The sequence below is a fragment of the Pygocentrus nattereri genome, chromosome 16 (genome assembly GCF_015220715.1).
Source record: "Pygocentrus nattereri isolate fPygNat1 chromosome 16, fPygNat1.pri, whole genome shotgun sequence".
NCBI lineage: Eukaryota > Metazoa > Chordata > Actinopteri > Characiformes > Serrasalmidae > Pygocentrus > Pygocentrus nattereri.
In genome coordinates this window covers 26,323,778-26,346,725 of record NC_051226.1, presented here as the reverse complement: position 1 = coordinate 26,346,725, position 22,948 = coordinate 26,323,778, and the positions used below count along the sequence as shown (strand labels likewise).

General features: G+C 41.0%; 1 protein-coding gene across 1 annotated transcript; it reads left to right on the top strand.

Moving 5' to 3' along the window:
- Positions 1-876: 876 nt before the first annotated feature.
- On the top strand, positions 877-7,631 carry brcc3 (BRCA1/BRCA2-containing complex, subunit 3). The gene is made up of 8 exons (XM_017701164.2): positions 877-1,120; positions 1,233-1,352; positions 2,420-2,507; positions 2,909-2,997; positions 3,186-3,241; positions 3,600-3,731; positions 4,177-4,220; positions 5,619-7,631. Exons 1-8 carry the CDS (start codon positions 1,016-1,018, stop codon positions 5,765-5,767), a joined length of 783 nt encoding a protein of 260 aa, XP_017556653.1. The 5' UTR covers positions 877-1,015; the 3' UTR covers positions 5,768-7,631.
- Positions 7,632-22,948: the final 15,317 nt, after the last annotated feature.

Genomic DNA, 22,948 nt, shown 5'->3' with positions numbered 1-22,948 from the left:
AAATTAATTAAAAAACTTCTTTTAAGGGCCCATATCGAACGCTTTCTCGCATTTTATTAGTTGTTTCCTCTCACCACCATGTTACATTTGTGTGATTGAGTATAACAACAGTTGCAGTTTCTTTTAAATGACAGCTCTCCAGCCTCTGTTGTTCGCTTACAGTTAAAAAGGCTGTTTTTGTTATGGCCCTTTTAAGACTGATATATAAATGATCGCTGTTCTGAGTGGCTGCCTCGTTCAAAAAGTATACTTTTTGCTCTTATAAATTATAAATACTCTTTATAACCTCCCTGTGAGTGGGCGTGGCTAAACTGCTGCAAACGGAAGAGGTGCACACATGTAGTTGTGCGAATGTGTTGTTTTTTTTTTTCGTCACATCACAAAAACAGTGAATTTAAAAGAGTGTTCCATGTATGGGCTGGATCTCAAATGGCTCCCTACTCTTATACTCTTACTCTTATACCCCTATGTCTTATGGAAAGCTGTTTAGCGTGCATGACTCCCAGCTAGCCGCACTATCTAACATTAAGTGCGCTATATAGTAAACAGGGAGCTAAATTCGGTCATCTAATTTTCATACGAGGTGGCGTCTTTTATTTATTTTTTTTGCACTGGGGCCCATAAGATCCTAGTTATACCACTGGTGCAGATCATGTGCCTGTATAACTTCCAGAAACAGGCGAGGGATGCATTTATTTCACCTCCTTCTTCCTGAATAATCAGTAGTCGCAAATGCTCTTTCATTATTTGGAGCGGTTACGTTATGGACTAGAGCGATCCTGATTCTTTAAAATGTTTATATTCCTCATGGAAAAAAAAGAAGTGAAGAATGTTCGGTTTATCGTGACATGGGCCCTTTAAAACGTTCGCACGACTTTCAGCGGTGCCCACCGGAACGTTTTGATGTAGCACACGCATACGGCGCTGATACGGAACTGCGGCGCGCTGATAAACATCCTTCACACCAGATTGAAAATCTGAGCTGCGGCAGCTTTGGGGAACTAATTCTCATATCATGGCAGTTAGTGCGGTACATTTAGAGTCCGACGCGTTCCTTGTCTGTATGAATCATGCTTTGAGCACGGAGAAAGAAGAGGTTATGGGACTGTGCATTGGCGAGGTAGGTGAGGCGCCTCTACGGCCACTGTTGTTGTTGTGGCGGAGACGAGCGCCGCAGCGCGGAGCTCCTGGCATTTCGTTTGGCTACTGAAACAGATTATAACTCTCCACAGGTCGACACCAACCGCATTGTCCACATTCACTCCGTCATCATCCTCCGACGATCAGACAAGAGGAAAGACCGTGTGGAGATTTCTCCAGAGCAGCTCTCTGCAGCCTCGACTGAAGCCGAGATATCCTTAACCTACATTTCACTGATATTATCACATAACAGTAAAACCACCTTCTTGTTTCTTCACTCATTGTCCATTTTGTCAGCTCCACTTACTGTTCCTCGACATGCTTTGTTAGCCCCGTTTCTCCATCTTTTCCAATGAGCAGGACCACCACAGAGCAGGTTTATTTGGGTGGTGGATCATTCTCAGCTCTGTAGTGAGGCTGATGTGTTGGTGGTGGTGGTGTGTTAATGTGTGTTGTGCTGGTCTGAGTGGATCAGACAGAGCAGGGCTGCTCGAGTTTTTAAACACCTCAGTTTCACTGGTGGACTGAGAATAGTCCACCAACCAAAAGCAGTGTCCTGTGACCACTGATGAAGGACTCGAGGATGACCAGCACAAACCGGGCTTAAAAACTCTTATTGGCACTGCTGTGTCTGATCCACTCATACCAGTGCAGCATACAAGAGAGCTGATCCACCACCCAAATAATACCTGTTTGTGGTCGTCCTATAGGGTCCTGACCACTGAAGAACAGGGTAAAAGCGGGCTAACAATGTATGCAGAGAAACAGATGGACTAAAGTCTGTAAGTGTAGAGCTACAAAGTGCACTAACATGGTAAGTGGAGCTGATAAAATGGACACTGTGTAGAGGTCTAGTAGGCACCTGGTCATCCAACATTTTAGATATTAGTAAGTAGTTTGTCCTCCATCTGCTGCAGTAACATCCTCTACTAGGAACCTTGTGAGGGTTTGATCACTTTTAGCCATAAGATGATTAGTATGGTCAGGTACTGATTATGAGTGATTAGTTCTGGATCACGAACTGCATTCCAGCTCATCTCAAAGGTACTCCATCATTCCAGAGAACACAGTTCCACTGCTCCACAGCCCAGTGAAGGAGGCTTTATACACCTCTAGATGACGCTTGGCATTGGGCATGGTGACCTTGGGGATTGATGCTGTCTGGATATTTTTGGACGTATATTGCATTATTGCAACTCACATTGACCTCTAGTTTATTTGGATATTTGCCATATTCAATCCAAATCTTCTCAGTGTTTTCTTTCTTAACATGAAGCACAGGTTGGCTGAGATGACTGGACGCCCTGTGAGGGTGGTAGGATGGTACCACTCTCATCCACACATCACTGTGTGGCCATCGCATGTTGGTTAGTCTGATGAAGTTCTTTGATCACTTTCTAGGAAGGTATTCCAAAGAAATGTCCCATAGCTGGCCTCTTGGGATATTTGATTTAGCTTGTCTAGTTACCCTAACCCAGCCCTCTCAATCAGTGAGAGAAGAAAAATATTTTCATACTATATACAACTTACCAAATTCTAATTTTCTTCTAGAAATATATATTTTAAGTTTTTTTTAAAACTTATTTTTTGTCTTTAAAACTTTTTTTTTGTCCTTTTGGCTATCAGACCACCACAGATGTTGAACTTTAGCCCCCTCAGGACAAAACATGACAATCCCATCCAAGCCTTTAATTTGCTTTATTACTTTTATCTACACATGATCTGTAGAACTTACATGAGGTCTTGTCATGTTTGTCAATCTGTACAGATGTGAGGACTCAAGCAATGTACCAGATGATGGATCAGGGTTTTGTTGGTCTCATCTTTTCTTGCTTCATTGAGGATAAAAACACCAAGGTAACTGAAATGTAGGAGTATACAATTAAGCCTAATTAAGATCTTGTTGAAAATAAATGAAATCTGGTAGATTGTACAGTTAGAAGGTATTAATAAGTTTCCCAGTGGCTTTATGTTTCTAGAGCTGAAGTAAATGATTGTATTTCAACTGATTTTATTGATGAACTCATTTACTGGTGTTCTTATAGACAGGCAGAGTTCTGTACACCTGTTTTCAGTCAGTGCAAGCCCAGAAAGGCTCAGAGTAAGTAATGGCATTTATATTGCACTTTTACAGGTACTGTAAAATGTCCCAGATCATGCTTTAATTGTTTTTTTTTCTCATTTGTTTTCACATATTATTATCATCAGACTAGAGTGTTTGTTCTCCATTTTTTTTTGTTGTTGTTGTTTTTTGTTACCTAATTTGAAAATGCCAGCTGCCCATTATGTTTTGTCAGAATTTTAGGAATCGTCCAAAAATTCCATTCCGTTTTTTTTCTTTTCCTGGGAAGTTATTTATTTTTTGAAAAATGATACTAAATTACACTAAAAAATAAGCCAAATATTGATGAATGGCATTATTGTTTAGACTAAATTGTGCTGTCTCCTGTTACATTGAGGTATGAGAGAATTGAGATTCCAATCCATGTGGTTCCACATGAGGCCATTGGCAAAGTGTGCCTGGAGTCTGCTGTCGAACTCCCGAGAATCCTTTGTCAGGAGGAACAGGATACATACAGAAGGATTCACAGGTGAAATACTGATCTTGATTTCAAGTTTATTTTAATTGGATTTAAATAAAGTGGAGGTAAGTTTTTCTGTTTTCTGTCAAATTTACTTGCATCTTTTATCGTTGGGGTTAATTTGACCTGGGCAATTTAAACCTCTGGGAAATATGTTTGTGTTTTTCCCTCTGACGGCTTGTGAGCTATCAATGATTCTTGGATTAATTTAATTTGAGATCAATAAAGTATCTATCTATCTATCGATCGATCTATCGATCTACGATCTATCTATCACAACAGGTATAGTTATGTTAGGGCTCTAAAGCAGAGGGATGTTTTTTGAAGATTATAAAATTCCATGATATAATGACTTCAATGTCATCCAAAACAATCAAAACAGATGTGTATAAAATGTTTAATAGCTGATGTTGAAAATGCTGTGTTTGAAGTTTCCCTTCTTTTCCCTTTTCAGTTTAACTCATTTGGATCCGATAACAAAGATACACAATGGATCAGGTATGCTGCTTTACTTTGGAGTCACGTGTGCAATTTATAATTAGCTTTATAAATGATAACGGGTAAGGAGCTGTTTGAAGTTTGTAGTTTCTCCTTTTTGAGGTACATTTGTATGCAAAGGTTTCGCTGCCCCAGAAAAATGACTTATTAATAATTGTTATTTTTACTTAGAAAATCAAAAATGTAAATAAGTTAAAACATCCTCTACAGACAACATGGTTTTGCACAATTGCTGTTTATTTGCTGAATTTAACATTTAACTGGAAAAAGAGAACATAAAATATGGCCTGTGCAAAAGTTGTGGCACATTTTATATTTTATGTTTTATTTTTTCCCAATATGTTAAATAAACAGAAATTGCACACTGAAATTTGCAGAAAATGTGTTCTCTGTACAGGATGGTGTTGCGTAGACCTCTGAAGAAGTGTTGTCTTTCAATACATCAAACTATTATTACAGTTTACACAATTTTATTAGCCTTAATTTTTTATTTAGTTTTACATTTTGGTTTTTGATTTGGATATGAATTGTTTGTTTTGTTTTCATTGTCTAAAAAAAGTTTAGTTTTGGTTTAGATTCCAGTTTAGTTTTTAGTATTGTGATGAGCTTCTGTGATAGCAGGTGTTTGCTAAGGGTTGAATAAAATGAACACCGCTTTTCAGCCAAACACAGAAGGGATCCCTCAGTATTTCTGTTTATAACTATTAGTTTTTGTAGAAAACAGTTTAGTGTTGCAGAAAACTGACATTTTCAGTCTTATTACAGTTACGGAGCATGTGTTTTCACTGCTAGTTATTGTTTTAATTAAATCCAATAACCCAGCTCTTCAATGAGCCGAACTGGTTTAAATAACATGAATCAAATAAAGTGTTCCATCAAACGTAAGAGGCATCTGGCTATTTCGCACAATGAGTCAAGTTTATTTGTGCTACAACACTTTGGTATAGGTGTTGCAGCAGCATTCGAAAACAGTGTGAGTGCAAGTAGCTGATTCATCTTATTCAAATACTAAAACTGCAACTAATCGGCCAAAATAAACAAGAATAAATTGGTCAATGGCTGATCATATTTGGAACAAAAAATCTGCCAATTCCAGTTGCAAGTCCTGGGTAGACATCCTATTAAAATGAGTGCTATCAGATATAGTAAACTAGACAAAGTGCTTACCTTAGAGCAGTATTTCTCAACCATGGTCCTGGAGGCCCACTACCATGCACATTTAATGGTTTTCCTTGCTTCCAACGCAGCTGATCAAATTAATCACCATGTTTCCAGCCCATTATTGAGCTAAAGTGGCAGAAAAAGCAATAAAATGTGAAGAACTAACATTATGCATATGGACAGTTGTGATAGTGCCAGATAATAAGGCTTCTCTCTCACTCTGTTTGTATTTCTCAGTGTTCACTAAAAATCTGTGCAGCCAGATGTCGGCAGTAAGCGGGCCACTGTTACAGTGGCTGGAGGATCGGCTTGAGCAGAACAAACAGAGCGTTGTCGAGCTACAGAAAGAGAAGGAGAGACTGATACAAGAGCTGGCTTCCTTATGAAGATAACAAAAGGGAGAATGTAATTTTAGCCTCTGTGTTCCAAGCTCATTTTTGTTTCTGAAATTGCTGTTGCACTGAGAACAGTGGCCTTTCTGCTACATTGCCATTCTCAGATCAGTAGACACTGGCTGTGGGGAAATGATGGAAATGATTGGATGGCAGACAGTAAGAAGAGGGAGATGGGTGGAGGAGAAGGAGAGATAGAATGTCTAACTTCTCTTTTATTTTACCTCTGGGTTTTCAATCTCTGGCAAATTTTCCAATATGAGCCATGACTATTTACTCCCTCATCACTGACTGCACCTTCTTTTTCTTCTGTTTAAACTTTATTTTGATGCCACACACTTACAGTAGTCATTATCTGGTTTAGTTGTGCTCTTTTGCTACGTTTCTAACACCATGTTTTTACCCATCTGCAGATGATATGCTGGGTAATTCAGATTAAAGGCCCAGTGTTTTGGTACTGCAGCAACAGAGGCCCCTCTAAGAAGTGGGCTGTCAGGCTAGACCATGTGTCAGACTCTGTTCCTTACAGGCCACAGCTCTGAGACTTCAGCATTCTGATTCACCTGATTCAACTCAGTAACCAATTAGCAAGTGAATTCATTAGCATAGGCGAAATGCTTATCTCTTCAGAGCTGTGGCCCAGAAGGAACCAAGTGTAACATGCCTGTGCATTAATCCTGGTTGTGACGTATCCCTGTCCTTCATGTTTTTGTGTTTTCCCTGCTCTAAGGCCAGTGCTTACTGGATGCACCATGCCGCATTGCATCCAGAAATTCAAAAACATTTTTAATAAACATAAACTGGCACTGATGTGAGTCAGCACTCACTGACTCAGAGTACTGTTCATTTGCTCACAGCGTTTTGCTATCACTGCATTAAATCAAACCCAGAACCAGACCACAGAAGCTACAGTAGATGACACTGGCATGAAATGTACAGTGGAGGAAGGCGGTCATTCTAAAGTCATTAAGATAAGCGGACAAATGCTAATCATCTTTTACTTCAGCTAAGGTTACTAGCCTTTTTTCACTTTGTATTTTTTTCCATACAAAACAGTGAATTTATGAACAGTTAGTTAGATGGTTGCAAATGAGATAAAGGCATAAATAATGTTAAGTTTTATAAAAGTTCTGAGTATAAAAATGAGCTTGACAGTTAATGATATCTCACTGCGACACGTTTTGTCTAGTGTGGTTGTGCTTTGTGCTGTATCAGCTATGTGATGCTACGTAGCTTAACACACCCATTTCAGCTCAGAAAGAGCATGTTAATGAGTTGATTAGTTGGGTCTGGTGTATTAGAGCAGGGAAAACTCTGAATTGTGCAGTTGCAGGAGTGGTCAAAAGTCCTGTTAAACACACAGGAACACTAAACTGAGAACTTTTGGACTAGCAAAAGGAGCAGGGTTTGAGACTGTCTCGCAGCACGGTGTTTGGTCTCCTTAAATATGCCTGATCAAACTCATATTTTGCTTAGTAAAGCCATCATGAGTTGAATTCAGCATTAGTGTCAGCAACAGTGATGCCGCTGTGCTAGACACACAGCCCTTCAGCACTTCTGACAGACTATAAAAGCCATAAACAGTATAAAATTATTCGAAATGTATCTCGGATGTAGTCACTGGAAAATATTATATGTGACAAAATTTGCCCTATATGACGAAAATGCAAAGTGGTTCTCTGTACGCTATATGTGTTTTGTTTCTTCTTCACCATATTCTCATCGATACTATCTAAGGGCAAAATGTGGAGTACTGTTTTTCTGGTGCTTTTCTTTGATGTCCATAAGCTGTAAAAAGGTTGAATGTAGAAAATCGTCAGATTAAATTGTTAAATAAAAAGGTGAATTACAAACAGTATGCTTTAATTACATTTCATTAATTTATTAGAGCAAACCTCTACCCAAGCCCATAGTAAAGATGAAAAGTGATATTGCATATTGTCTGTGCATCTCTGATGAAAAGAGTACTTTTTCCACATTTTCTTAAATAATTCTGTATAATTAAAATGTTAAGGTATATACAAATTCATTTACAGTGGTTTGATGGGAAACCTGCTATACTGTATGTTAGCTAGAGAGTCAAAATTGTTTGTGGTGCTGATGTGAACCAGTTCTCTGAGAGTTTGTCTCTAAAAGGTCCCTCACAGAAAGATTTAGCTTGAAATGGTTGTAAATAGACTTATTAAGTTTGAGAGAGATTTTTGGCTGAAATGTATAGATTAACTAAGTTGACATGGTGATTATTTTGTAATAAGGTATGGCTATAATAGGCCATAAGTTAATAAGAGGCCATGAGTTATTGTATTAAGGCAGCATATTAATATATTGACCATATAGGTCATATAGTAATTTGTGGCCTCGGTATAGTACACTGCACAAAAAAATAAAGGGAACGCTCAAATAACACATCCTAGATCTGAATGAATGAAATATTCTCATTGAATACTTTGTTCTGTACAAAGTTGAATGTGCTGACAACAAAATCACACAAAAATCATCAATGGAAATCAAATTTATTAACCAATGGAGGCCTGGATTTGGAGTCACACACAAAATTAAAGTGGAAAAACACACGACAGGCTGATCCAACTTTGATGTAATGTCCTTAAAACAAGTCAATATGAGGCTCAGTATTGTGTGTGGCCTCCACGTGCCTGTATGACCTCCCTACAATGCATGGGCATGCTCCTGATGAGGTGGCGGATGGTCTCCTGAGGGATCTCCTCCCAGACCTGGACTAAAGCATCCGCCAACTCCTGGACAGTCTGTGGTGCAACGTGGCGTTGGTGGATGGAGCGAGACATGATGTCCCAGATGTGCTCAATCGGATTCAGGTCTGGGGAACGGGTGGGCCAGTCCATAGCTTCAATGCCTTCATCTTGCAGGAACTGCTGACACACTCCAGCCACATGAGGTATAGCATTGTCCTGCATTAGGAGGAACCCAGGGCCAACCGCACCAGCATATGGTCTCACAAGAGGTCTGAGGATCTCATCTCGGTACCTAATGGCAGTCAGGCTACCTCTGGCGAGCACATGGAGGGCTGTGCGGCCCTCCAAAGAAATGCCACCCCACACCATTACTGACCCACTGCCAAAATGGTCATGCTGAAGTTGTTGCAGGCAGCAGATCGCTTTCCATGGCGTCTCCAGACTCTGTCACATCTGTCTCATTGTGAACCTGCTTTCAACTGTGAAGAGCACAGGGCGCCAGTGGCGAATTTGCCAATCCTGGTGTTCTCTGGCAAATGCCAAGCATCCTGCACGGTGTTGGGCTGTGAGCACAACCCCCATCTGTGGACGTCGGGCCCTCATACCATCCTCATGGAGTCGGTTTCTAACCGTTTGTGCAGACACGTGCACATTTGTGGCCTGCTGGAGGTCATTTTGCAGGGCTCTGGCAGTGTTCCTCCTTGCACAAAGGTGGAGGTAGCGGTCCTGCTGCTGGGTTGTTGCCCTCCTACGGCCTCCTCCACGTCTCCTGGTGTACTGGCCTGTCTCCTGGTAGCGCCTCCAGCCTCTGGACACTACGCTGACAGACACAACAAACCTTCTTGCCACAGCTCGCATTGATGTGCCATCCTGGATGAGCTGCACTACCTGAGCCACTTGTGTGGGTTGTAGAGTCCGTCTCATGCTACCACGAGTGTGAAAGCACCACCAACATTCAAAAGTGACCAAAACATCAGCCAGAAAGCAGAAAGGTACTGAGAAGAGGTCTGTGGTCCCCACCTGCAGAACCACTCCTTTATTGAGTGTGTCTTGTAATTGCCTGTTGTCTGTTCCATTTGCACAACAGCTGTGAAATTGATTGTCAATCAGTGTTGCTTCCTAAGTGGACAGTTTGCTTTCACAGAAGTTTGATTTACTTGGAGTTATATTGTGTTATTTAAGTGTTCCCTTTATTTTTTTGAGCAGTGTAATTTGCAGAGATGGGAATTCAGTAAGTCACAAGTAACAATGCCATTTCAACACTGAATAACAAAAATTATGTGTAACTACACATGAAAAGAATTTCAAAGTAATGTTGATCCTAATCAAAAATATATGTTTAACAAAATTTGGAAGCAATGAGAGCACAGGATTCAATTAAAAGCTTAGCACTAAAACTGTCTCGGCAAACTATAAAGAACCTCTAACTGAAATTAAATTCAGATGACAACAGAAACCTAAACAACCAAGCTGAACTTCACAGAAAAGACTGCAAAAGATGATGAAACACGAAACTGAAGTTGGCCTCTTTGAATTTTTCACCTGAGCTGCACCTTTTAAGGTGGAACGGCAAATTAGAATATTGTTGCTTTCAGAAGAAAATCTCATTTTTTAAATTTTTGGTATTATTTGATAATGCCTGTTGTCCTTTACAGTGTGTGTGTGTTCATGAAAAATGGACCAAAAGAAACAGCCCAACATTACTAGGAAAAATGTCTGGTGCCATTGAGTTTTTTTCCTTTTCCTGTAAATTTGTCATTTTTTCTTCCGACAACAGCGAAGCTTTTTAATAACAAGTCAAATTCAGCCTTGTGGTGAATGCTGTGCTTGTTTCACCTGCATCATCATCATCGTTAACCGCTTAGTCCAGATATGGTTGTGGTAGCAGCATGACCTTGTCCCCCGCCAATTCTTCCTGCTCATTCCCGGGGACCCCAAGCTGCTGCCAGGCCAACTTGGAGATATAATCCCTCCAACATGACCCTGAGGTCTTGTCCCAGTAGGCTGTGCCTGGTACACCCCCACCAGGAGGTATCTAGGGGGCATCCGGATTAGATGCCTGAACCACCTCAGCTGGCTCCTCTCACCTCTCAGCTCTACTCCGAGCTCTTCCTGGATGATTGAGCTCCTCACCCTATCAAGTAGAGTGTAGCCCACCACCCTGCGAAGAAAGCTCATTTCCGCCACTTGTATTCGCGATCTTATAGCTCAGCTCCCTCTTCACCACTATAGTCTGGTACAATGACCGCATTACTGCTGCTGCCTGTCTCATGATCCCTCTTCCCATTGCTCATGAACAAGACCCCATGATACTTAAACTCCTCCACCTGGGGCAAATCCTTTCCCCTTACCTGGAGTGGGTATGCCATCCTTTTCTGGGCTAGGACCATGGACTCAGATGTCCCAGGAGTTCCTCAAAGTGCTCCTTCCAGCGACCGACAATATCCTCCTTTGAAGTCAGAGTTTCTCCATCCATGCTGAATACAGCTTGGGCGAAGCCACCCCGACTGTTCCTGAATCACCGGACAGTTGTCCAGAACCTCCTCAAGGCTGACTGAAAGCCTTTCTCCATGGCTTTACCAAACTCCTCCCATGCGCTGGATTTTGTTTCTGCCATTGTTACCGCTGCCATCTTTTTTGCCCATCGGTACCTGCTGATTCGGGAGGCCTGTGGTGGTGAGGGAGGCCATCAAGCTGAAGAAAGCGGCCTTTAGGGACTGGATGGCCCAAAGGAGGGAGGCCTGGCTCCCTGGCTCCTTGGCTCCCGGTGACACTCTCCTGGGCAGGGTACACGATTGTCTGTGTCTATTTGTCCTGGAGGGTTTTTGGATCGAGTTAGTCTGGGTCTTCACTCCAGACCTGTTTTCCCTGTGAGACCCTACCAGGAGCATATTGCTCCCAATGACTTGGCTCTGAAGGTCCCTAGACTACACAAGCCCTTCCGCTACGACAAGGCCCCAATCCAGGAAACTGTTAAAATCAGTCAAATAGAGAGAGCTCTGTTTGCTTTGCTACCATAAAAAAAATGGTCAGTTCGCCTGGTGAGTTACTCCAGTAGGCTAAGGCCCAATCCCATTTCACCCCTTGCCCCACCATTTTTCCTTACCCCCTCACACCTAGGGGTAGGGTGTCCTGATTTTGTTGAGATAGAGGGATAGGGTGAAGTAAGCTGCATTAGTGACCAAAGAAACCCACAAATGTGAGTATTTTCTCTGTAAAAAATGACAAAAAATGGCATTATTTTAGTTTAATGTCATTTTAATGTATTTTGACCCCTTTTTCTTTATAACAAGCACAAAAAGTGCTAGTAGTATGCTGATGCCTTGGTACCTATCTAGATAAATTCCCCTCCGGTGCCAGAATGTAACTGCTGCACCACTGAAGGTGGAATGGGGACATTTGAACAAGAATCTGGCGAACAGCTGACTTAAGCTTCATTTAATTATTAGGTGGTGGGTGATAATAACTAATTGTCACATGCCCCCACCTTTCAAAGGCATATGATGCCCTAAATGTAGCTAAAGCCCAGCAGCAAGGTTGCTGACCCTTCTGTGCTATCACTGCAGACTGGCAGGGTTGTCTACAGAGCACTATTTGTCGCCTGTTAATTCGGTCAATTTCTTTATTTTATTTGAGGATTGTCCCATTCCATAGAGGTAGATTTTAACCACTACCCCTTGTAGCTCAGTTAGTCCAAGTCATATGACTCTAGTCCACACCTCTTGTAATTTATGACTTCAATATATTAACTAGTGGCCTCAATATATTGATTTGTGGCCACACCTTTTTGGAAAGTAACCTTAGGGGCTCTGTAAGAAACAGCACTTCTTACTTGAAGAAGAGTCATTTTATTAGCTCTCTGGAATGTACTGCTGCAGTAAAGCAATTTTGCTATTTAGTTAAAATACAGTGAAATCTCCTGCGCACCACAGCACAATAGGCCGACATATGAAAACGAGAATGTGTCTTGTTATTTCTCTCAGTTCATCTTCAGTTTTGAGGGCTTTTGCTTCGTCACTGTAAGCTGTGCACTGTCTCTACTCCAGTCTTGTCACAGAGCGGATTAAATCGGTTCTTCCTCTGAGCTCGTTGGATGCTTTTCAAAAGCATGATAAACCCTACGGAATGATTCACCGTGCCTAAATGTGTCAGTAATATAAAGCCAGCTTATTTAGCACATGGTGCGTGACCTCCATTTGTGAGAAAAGTGTGTCAGTCTGAAAATGAGTAAACATTAGCTTAAATGCTTAAGTGGTAACATTTGATAGGCTCTGTTTTCGCTGCTAGCAGTCTCTGTGATGGATGATGGCGCCACAGACTCTTGGTCAGGTAGAGCAGCTTTTGGAATGTTAAACATGTTTACTCAGATATTCAGGACGCAATATCACAATACTGTCTGGCACTTCATTCCCCGTGTCCCTAGGTTACCTCAGTCTAAATCATGGAGGACGGAGGGAATAACTTGGCCTCTAGGGTTGGCCAAGACATACACAATGGGCCTGTGTTGAATACAACATAAAATTGAAAAGCTGAAAGATCTGAAATATTGGCAGAGCAAATTTCATCATAATAGCCAACACAGCATTATTGTTATGGATTATGTGATTAGAAACAGGATGAACACCTGATTGTTTTGCTAATGGGAACTGGCTTAATGGCTACCATTAGAGATCACAATTTCCTGAAGAACACCCTTAGATCGCATTAGAAAACCATCAGATGTGTCTAGAATCAGTCACAAGTCACCTGGTAGGACCCGTTGCATTGTGATAACCCATCAGGAACACACAAAATGCCATTACTAACCATTATACATTATTACAGAACCACCAGGAACCAAGAGAAACTTATTTCTGTTTTTTCCAGCAGAGAGCTGGCACCGTCGTAGCAAATGAAAGTGAAGTATAGTACTAGAAAATAGTTCCCTTGTTTCTATATATGGAACATTTCACATCAAACCTCTCTGAATGACTTTGCTTATGTATCTTAACCATTTAATTATGTAGAAATTGGTGGAAATTGGCAGAAATTCCCCTGTAATTCAGCACTAGGGATAGCACTGTGTAGGAAGTAGCAAAATACTAATCAATCCTTGAATAATTCAGTGATTAAAATGTAAATGAAGTCATTCAGAGTGGCTCGATGTGAAATGCTTACAGCCACAGAACTATTTATAGTGGCGATGATAGGAGCCACACATCTGAAGTGTTTAATGCTTCCAAAAGCACCACAGACAGTTATTACATGAAATGCTTACGCTTCCTGAAATGTTGTTTTACCATAGTTTTAAGAGAAGCTTTTGGGCCTAAAATGTTTTTAATATCCACTCATAGCAGAGAGGTAGCAAGCAAGGTGTGGTAAGGCAAAATAGTTTGAATTAGATTGAACACTATTTTACCATCATTAACAACATATACATAAAAACTCAGAAGACTCATGAAGACTCACTGGTTCTTTTAGATAGTAAATAAAATGGCTATATTTGTGTTGTAGACATCACAACCCCTGGTTCCTACAGAGCACTACTTGTCTATTAATTAAGTAATATTCTTTATTTTATTTGAGGATTGTCCCATTCCATAGAGGAAGATTTTAACCACTACCCCTTGTAACTCATATGTCATATGTAACCAAGTCATATGACTCTAGGCCACACCTCTAGTAATTTGTGGCTTCAATACATTAACTAGTGGCCTCAATATATTGATTTGTGGTCACGCCTTTTTAAAAAATAACCACTTTGTCACCTTAGGGGCTCTGTAAGAAACAGCACTTCTTACTATATTTATGTTGTAGACATCACAACCCCTGGTTCCTATCACCACCATTGTGAAGAAATCTTAAATTTCTCTACAGTGAACCATTTCACATCAAACTACTCTGAAGGACTTTGTTTACGTCTCAGTGACTGAATTATTCAGAAACTCTTCCTTGACCTCTCAAAATTGCTTAGGTAAGTCCACCTGGACACAAACAAACACTATAATTTAGCACAGTACATGGGCTTTTTCGTGGTTTCATTTGTTACGAAAAATCCTGAAGGCCATGCTTAGTCCAGTCTTTTCACAGGTATCAGTGAGATTACGTTTACAATCTGGCGCAATACAGCCTTATTCATGCCAATGGCACAATACAGTGAATGCAGTTTACACTTATATTTTCCCAAAATCTATGTTTTAATATGAGTGTGCACCCTTTCTCACCAAGGCCAATCTATATTGGCCCTAACTTTTAATTCAGACATAGCTCAGTGCATAGCATGGACTGCATAAAATGCATCTGTATTGAAGTAATACATTTTCTAGGCAGTAAGAGGAAGGGAGTCATTTTTCTTAGGAAAGGAGGCGTAGGTGACAGGTTGATCACAGCAAAGTGCTGAGCACAGCCCATATTGCTGCCGTAGCTACACGATGTAATTCACACAGTCTTCTCCATCACCCCAGTCAAGGTTATTTGCTTTCACAAGCCCCTGTTTGGCGGTCTCTGGTCTCTCCACCAGTATTAGCATGAGTTTGGACTTCCCTTGAAAACCTGAGATGATGCTGATTACACAATGCTTATTGTCAATGTGGCTTGTTTTTACATATTTTACATATTATTTCCATAATTAACTGAACAGTTAAATAAAAATCTAAATCTTCGCTGCCTAAAGTGGGGCACATGGGCTAAAGCTGGACTGTGATGACATTGGTTTGGCCCACCAGAAAAGTACTCTAACTCTACCTCTTCACCCAATAAGAGAGCAAACACATTTAATAATATATGTAACCTATTAAATTTTGAAATACTTTAGTTATAGCATGTAATGCAGGGTTATAAAGTTGGTGTTTACAAGGCCTGATTTTAAGACAGCCTACCTAGTTTTATACTGTTTAAAATTGTTGCACTTTGGCTCCCAAGGAAAAGGTTTGGGCACCCCTGCTGTAAATGGTTTGCAAAACTGCAAAATGATAGAAGTAGTGTGTTTTCTCTTCTTTCCACAAGGGGGCAGTAAATACCCATGTAAATTCACTATAGAGAAGACCAGTCTTAGTTTCAAGAAACATTCCTACAGACACACTCCAAAATCTTGTAGAAAGCTTCCCAGAAGAGGGGAGGTTGTTATAGCTGCAAAGGGGGACCAATTCCATATTATTGTCCATGGATTCAGAATGGGATATTGTAAAAGCTTATGTAGGTGTAATGTGTAGGTGTCCCAATACTTTTGTCCATATAGTGTGTGTGCGTGTGTGTGTGTGCGTGTGTGTGTGTGTGTGTGTGTGTGCGCGTGTGTAATTATTGCTTTAATTGCAATGAGCAATTTGTGAGGAGAGATTTTGAGAGATGCCTGTACCCTTGAAGGGAACATTGAACAAGCTATGCTGCAAGCTCCAGACAGACAAATACCCTCTGAAAGCAGAGAGGCCACCTTCTCACAGAACACCAAAATGATGGGCAATAAAAGTTAGGCTGTTTTTTGTATCGAGGCGAGTCCTGGGACGCCAACAGAACGTCCTGTGCTGATTCGCACACACTCAGCCTATGAATGTGAGTGAGCAGACAGGTTAATATTGTAAGGGCCATGCTCCCGGGCTTATAGGGAGAGAGACAGAAACGAAAGAGAGAGGGAAGAGAAGCCTCTCCGTCCTGCACATCAGCTTACTGTTTATTACCCCTGGCATGGGGCACCTTTTATTGAGTGTGAAGGGGAGAATGGAAAGTGCAACCCTCTATAAATCTGGGTATCTGAGTGTGTGAGTGAATGTGCTTCAGTAATTATTTAGAAAGAAATAACCAGTCCCAGTCAGTCTCTAGACCTAAGCTTTGTTGTTTGCCGCACTCTGAATTTCTCAGTGCTAGTAGTCACTAGTCACACTGGCCTGTAAGTATCACTTAAAAGCATCCTATGAATGCATGAGGCCAAACTGTAAGTAATCTTATTTTAACATCAAAGAAGTTTTTTTTTTTTTTGGACATCGTCTTTTGTTGTGTCTGCTTTTCCTGTGACTGTATGCACATGTTGGCTACTAATAATGCTGGACAGAATCACAACACAACATTTAAGAATTCAGTTTGAAGTTGATACAGTAATGTCAAGGATGCAGGGAAGCCAAAATGAGTGTCAGGAGGTTAAAAGGCCTGACAGTATCCCTATGATGCTGTTTAAAAATGGAGAAACTAGCTAATAAAATCGGTTTGAAAACAGCTGCCTTAAAATAAACTTTTTAAGGATGAAACGTGTAAAGCTTACAGAGCTGTTTCTAAATGAAAATCGAGCCTGGGCTGTGTATGTGAAGCATCTCTCTCTGTCAGCATGGGGATCTTCATTCATCAGTTTCATATAGCAGGATTAGATTGCTTGCAGAGTTTATGAAGCACATGTTACGCTGATTATATTCACTAACAAAGTCATGTGATCCATGGTAGCAGTTAGCACATGTGCACAAATTACATAAAGACAGCACAGATAATCTACATAGAGGAAATATATGTTTTAAATGCATTGTGCATAATTTGCATTGTTCTTTTAGATACATGAGCAACACAAATAACATAATTCTTAAGTCAGTAACTGCAAAATGATGAAAAGAAAATACAGTCAAAACTCTTCTCAAGGTATTAGTTTGGTCATTACTCTTATACTGGTACGCCAAATATAAGCGCACATAACTCAGTGTACAAACAGTGCAAAACAAGCCACTTCCCTCTCATCTACTGTAGTGAGTTGCAGTCTGGGGAAAGTTGATCCAGTTTGTTGTTGAGTTTATTAGTTAGGGGAAAATGAGTGGAAGGAAGAGCCTGTCTTTTGGGGTTAGCCATTACCCTAGCATAGAGGCTAGGTGGCTTTCCATGCACACTGCTTACGTCGCCCCCATTCAGCCAGCTGCTTCAGCCAATGCTGGGGTCTCAGACTGCAAACGAAGAGGCTCCGCTTCTCAGCTAATGCTGATTGCTTGTAGATGAAAGCTCCAGCAAAAGAGACACATGTATGAGACAAGATACTTTCATACATAAAACAACACTCAGAACTGTTTATACTGGGCTCAGAGAAGCACTGTGTGCTTTACATGTGCTCACCTTTGTTGTGGCATCTGTCTATTCTTTATTTCTGTTTTTACTATTTTACCCTATACAAAAATGTTAGATTTATTTGTTGTTTAAATGTGGTCCTTATTGAAAGTGAAGGGAGTCCCGAATAATATGCCATCGTTAATCTGAAAAAGATTTTATTTGAAGAAAAAAAAAATTCATGAATACACAATGTAGTGATGCATGCTGATACTGTGAGTAATCTTAATGTAACATGATGTAAATTCTTGGCCATACCTCCCACTGTTTGTACCCCAACGCTGCTCATATTTATTATATACTGAAGAAGAGACTGAGTTTGAGCTGGCAGTGGAGAGTCTGTGTGTTGTTGGTGGGATGCACTTGGGGGCCAAGGGTTTGCTCCCTGGATATATTTCTGGCAAAGGCCCTGATGGCATGACGAACAACCACATCCCGGAGGCCGACAGTGTTTAATTACCACCTCAGAAATAGACAGGAGGAAATTTAGGCTCAGACACCTCCAAGGCCACATATGCACACCAACTGTCCTTCCTTTTAATACCCTTTGTAGAAATCAAAAGGAGAACGAATCCATCTGGACCCCAGAGAAGAAAGGGGAAAGATTTAGTTTTTTATCCTCAGCCTTCTTTTGAGCTTGTGTACCTTGATCTCTGCCCTCTCTCAAAATGACAATCAAGTTTGTACTCTATACCAAGCGAACAATTTTTTCTAGCTCATAGCCTGAGCACAAGGTCACTACAAGCATCAGTATGGAGGTGTTACAATGCATAACAAAACCCATTGGTTGGCCTTTAGACATCTGCAACGTATGTCTTGTTGACAGTTCTAACAGCTGAAAACTCATAGTTTGTTCGCCAAACTGTACATAAGTCTGCTGCTAGCAAGTTTAACGCTGGAAGCCTATGCATCAAGTAAGACAGCGGTAAAAGGAGAAATATATTGCAACGGACTGTGGGATGAGCGATGGCAGCACAGCCAGCAACTCTGGCTGAATGTCCCAGGCAAGGTCATCTGCCCTCTATTGCATAAACATGTGCAATGTTGTGCTCGTTTTAAATCTCCTGCCTGGTTCAGTAAGTCCAAATTAGTAATAGGTGTTTATGCATGCTTTCAGATGGGCTACTTTATTCCTGGCCTCTGTATATCCTTCATGCTGCATGTCTTGGCTACTGTATGCCGCTTGAGAAAGAGGGCTGAGACTGGCAGAGCTCTTGACAGTCTTCATTATGGTTTTGGTGCCACCTCGTGCTCCTTGGAGGAGAACAAAAAGGAGAGAGAGGATGGAAGTGGCTGGGGAGGCAAACAGGTGCAGGCTGTAGATAGAGTGCAGTACTGGATGCCCTCCCTCAGAGTGATGATCTGGGGGAGAAATTGATGAAGCAGGACGTTGGATGTGGGTGTGGAAGAAAGGCAGGGTGCCACTGTGAGGTGCTTGGCAGAGGTCCTTGGCCTGATGCTTCTCCCCTCAGCTCTGTTCACCTGGCTCAGTCCCCCACCAGCTGGCATATGTTTGCCTGCTCAGTTATGACATGAAGGACGGGATGCTCTATAGGAGTCAGTGATGAGCGAATCTGATGGATCTGCTGATGCGGGTTGACTGCATATCTTCCGTTTACGGCAAACAATCCATCAAAATCAAGCACCAATGACACAAATAAGTCAGATGTACCAAAAGTCAGCAGCATGTTGGTGACTCATCACGTTATGATTCCAGAAAATAAGGGCATTCCCACAGCTCTCATCCATACTTGCTTTCAGGGGAACCTCTGGGGGAAGTCAAGGGAAGTTACTTCAGCTACGGCTGAAGAATTCATCAGTTTAATTTTGACAGACTGCAATTTTCAAATAACAAGAGCTGCAGTTTAAATTACATCCTACAGTAAAAAGGATTTGCAAATCATCGTATTCTGTTTTTATTTATGTTTCACACAACGTCCCAACTTCATTGAATTTGGGGTTGTACATTTAAAGTGAACTATAACCCAATAACACAGAGTATGTGAAAAGGCATTTTATAACAAACTGTTTTCAATCTTCAAGCCTCAAGCCTGAAAAAATTTATGTGTATATTTATTTTATATAAATAAAAATAATGTATGGCCAATAATGTGTGAGGCTGGGCGGCGGTTGCCCTGGGCCCCGCCCTTGAGGGGGCTCAAAGATGTGACCAAAAGTAAATTTTAGTTTCCAAAAAGGAAATTTTCTTAACAGAATTCTTTATTCTTAACAGCACTGATATACATGACAGAAAAAGTTGTCGCTTTTTGAGCAGATTTCAAGTCCTGTGCAGAAAAAAGGCTGTCATACCTCAACACACACACTAACCCACAAGAAACAATTAATCACAACTTCCACTCTTTTGCTTCTTTCTTTGAGTGAACTAATATCTTCAGCTTCAAATTCCAAAAGAAAGTGAGCTTCACAGTCAGCTTTAAACTCTGAATGTGACTATCAAGTTGAAGGGCTGAGAGAGTTTTATCCCTACACCTTTTCAGCAAGTAAGCTCTTGCATTGTGCAGAAACAAAGTTTGGGATAGTAGAGAGGAAGTCATTGAAAAAGAAATGGAAATAGAATCGAAGGCCCCTTGTACCTGAACATCCTGAGATAAAGACTAAGGAAGACATACACAGGAATTTAACCCTCTCATGTGACTCTTAAAACCTCGGATCAGAAAACGGCTGGACAAGTTCATCTCCAAACACATCTCCCAGTGGTGCCACCCTGTCTTTCTTGTGGTTCCTCAGCTGGACAGGGCTCTGCTGCATTCCTTTAGAAACCTGCGCACTTTTCTTTGCCTTATTAGTCAAGCGCAACAGAGATATCTTTTTGCCTGCTTGCACAATACAGAGGGTGGGCAAGGCTCGGTTTACCAATCTAAAAAGCATTTCAGTGTGTCTCCAAGCAGTCTCAAGGCACCAAGCAAATGGGAGTAGGAGAGCAATAGCTTTTGTGCCTGATTTTACTGGACCATGTCATTAAAACATCCTCACCTCCCTTCCTGAAGATGCAGAAAAGAACGCCTCAATTCTGTGGCTATTGACCTCCTTTCTTGGCAGCTCCATCAAGAAGCTGTGCTTTCTGGTATTGGGACTGTTTGCTCCCTCGAACTTGTTTTGTTCGTGATGTGTTGGATATAGCTCCAACTGAAACTGCTGAACTGGGTTAATCACATTACTAATGACCGTTTTATTCCTTTTTTTCTTTTCTTTCCTGTGTGGATTTTACTCTCAAGCGAATCCCCCCCATCAGCACTGTTAAAATGGCGGCCTCGGTGGCATCGCAACAAAAAGCAGAAATCCCATTTATAAATGCAAACGCATTTACAGATGCGGAAAAAAGCCACAGTAGCAAAAACAAAAGATTTTGTTTCTTCTGCAAATGAGGCAGAGAAAAGGATCAGTGCTCTAATCGCCAGAGCAGCACAGATCCAAGTGTGCCGAACTGAAAAAAAAACCAGACACAAGTTTCGATCCTTTGAGTTTTACGTTCCTCCGTGTTAGGAGTGCCGGAGTGCCTCGGTAGGAGAAACGGGTGCCACTATGACTTTAACAGAACTGGAAGTGACAAGGAAGTAGGATAGAGCATGTAGGTCACTGGGACGGGAGCTTCGTAGTCTGGTTATCAGTGTCGTTGGGATGAAACTGTTCTACCCTTCAAGTTTTCCAGCGTCTGTAGGACAGAGGGAGGAGGAGAAAGAGCAAAAATAGAAGCCTGTATGTCTAAAGCTGTTTCTGTCTCTTACTGTGAACAAAGGTCATACGTCTCTTCACTTATTTCAAGCCATAAATATCAGCCCTGTGTTTCTCTGATCACTCATTAACATGGGGCTGTCAAGTATTTGTTGCTGTTGATTATTTGTCTGTTCCATTACTACCGTAAAAAGACCAAGATGAATGTACTTCTGTCATTGAAGGGTGTGTCTGTGCACAAGACATCAAACATGAGTCAAACAACTGATTTTCCTGGCCGAAAGACTTGCATCCTGAGTCGAGTCACAAGTCACTGAAGCATGAACAGAGTCAAGTCATAAGTCAGCTAAGTGCAAGTCTGAGTCGAGTTATGAGTCAATTAAACACAAGTCCTAGTCGAGTCAGGGGTCAGGTAAGTGCAAGTCCTAGTATAGTCATATGTCAGTAAAGTGCAAGTCCTAGTCGAGTTGCAAGTCAGTTAAGCTCTACTCAAGTTATGAGTCTGTTAAGCAGAAGTCTGAGTCAAGTTCAGTCAGTTAAGCACAAGTCCTAGTAGAGTCATGTATCAATTAAGTGCAAGTCCTAGTTGAGTCGTGAATCAGTTAAGTGCGAGTCTGAGTCGAGCCACGAGTAAGGTCAACATGCGACTTGAGTCCGAGTTGTTGACTGCAGTCACCATCTCTGCTGTCTGCTCTTTGATTACTCATTAACATGGAACTGTCAAGTATTTCTTGCTATTGATTATTTGTCTGTTCTCTTATTCCAATATAAAGACCAAGATGAATGTACTTCTTCCATTAGAGTGCATGCCTGAACACAAAACACCGAACATGAGACAAACAACATATTTACTATTGATTTTCTAGTCCCGGTGTGCTGATGTGTGACTTTCTCCGTGTGAGAGCATATCAAGGGAAATGAACATGGCGTACCCAGATAATTGAACCTTCCACTAGTAGTGGTATTGACAACTAGAGCTCACTATCTCTCTCATGACGGACGCGCTCATGATATTTGTCTGTAACATCCCCCAGTGATGGTAATTTCACTAATGGTGTTTTGACGTCAATTGTAAGATACCTATGGACAAATCAATTAAATGTTTGCAGAGGTGCAAATGTATTCTGCATGTACCACAGCACTCAAAGCTGATTTATGAACATGTGTGCACAAAGACCTGAACATTAGGCCATGAACTCTTGAGGTGCAAAAATAAAGGAGGTGACAGTACAAATTAACAACATGGAGCGTTTTACTAATTGGAAGTATATACTTTAACCTGGAAAATGGTTTTAACAGCAAGGAAAAGGAGGCATTACTACTTTAATAATGGTCATAGCACTGAAGGCACATGAGAAGACACACAGAGTGATCAGATAAGAGCAATCAGATAATTCTTCTTCTGTTATTAAAGACAAGCTCCTCTTTTCATGTTTATAGCTTTAGAAATGCTAAGAATTCCACAAATTTCCATTTTCCTCTGTTTAGCAATTATATTGTCCTTGTCTTCTCAAGCCAGACTTTACCTCTGGGCTACACATAAGATCTTTTCCATATGGTAAACAAAACAAGTTTATTAAGGGCCCTTATTCTTCCTGCTGCCTGTGTTTTATTTTGTTGAGGTTCATTTATGATATTTATGTGGACTTAGGTACCAAAAACAACAAATCTTTATATTCATATTTCATTTTCCATCCTCTCTCTATCCCAATAAACATTAACA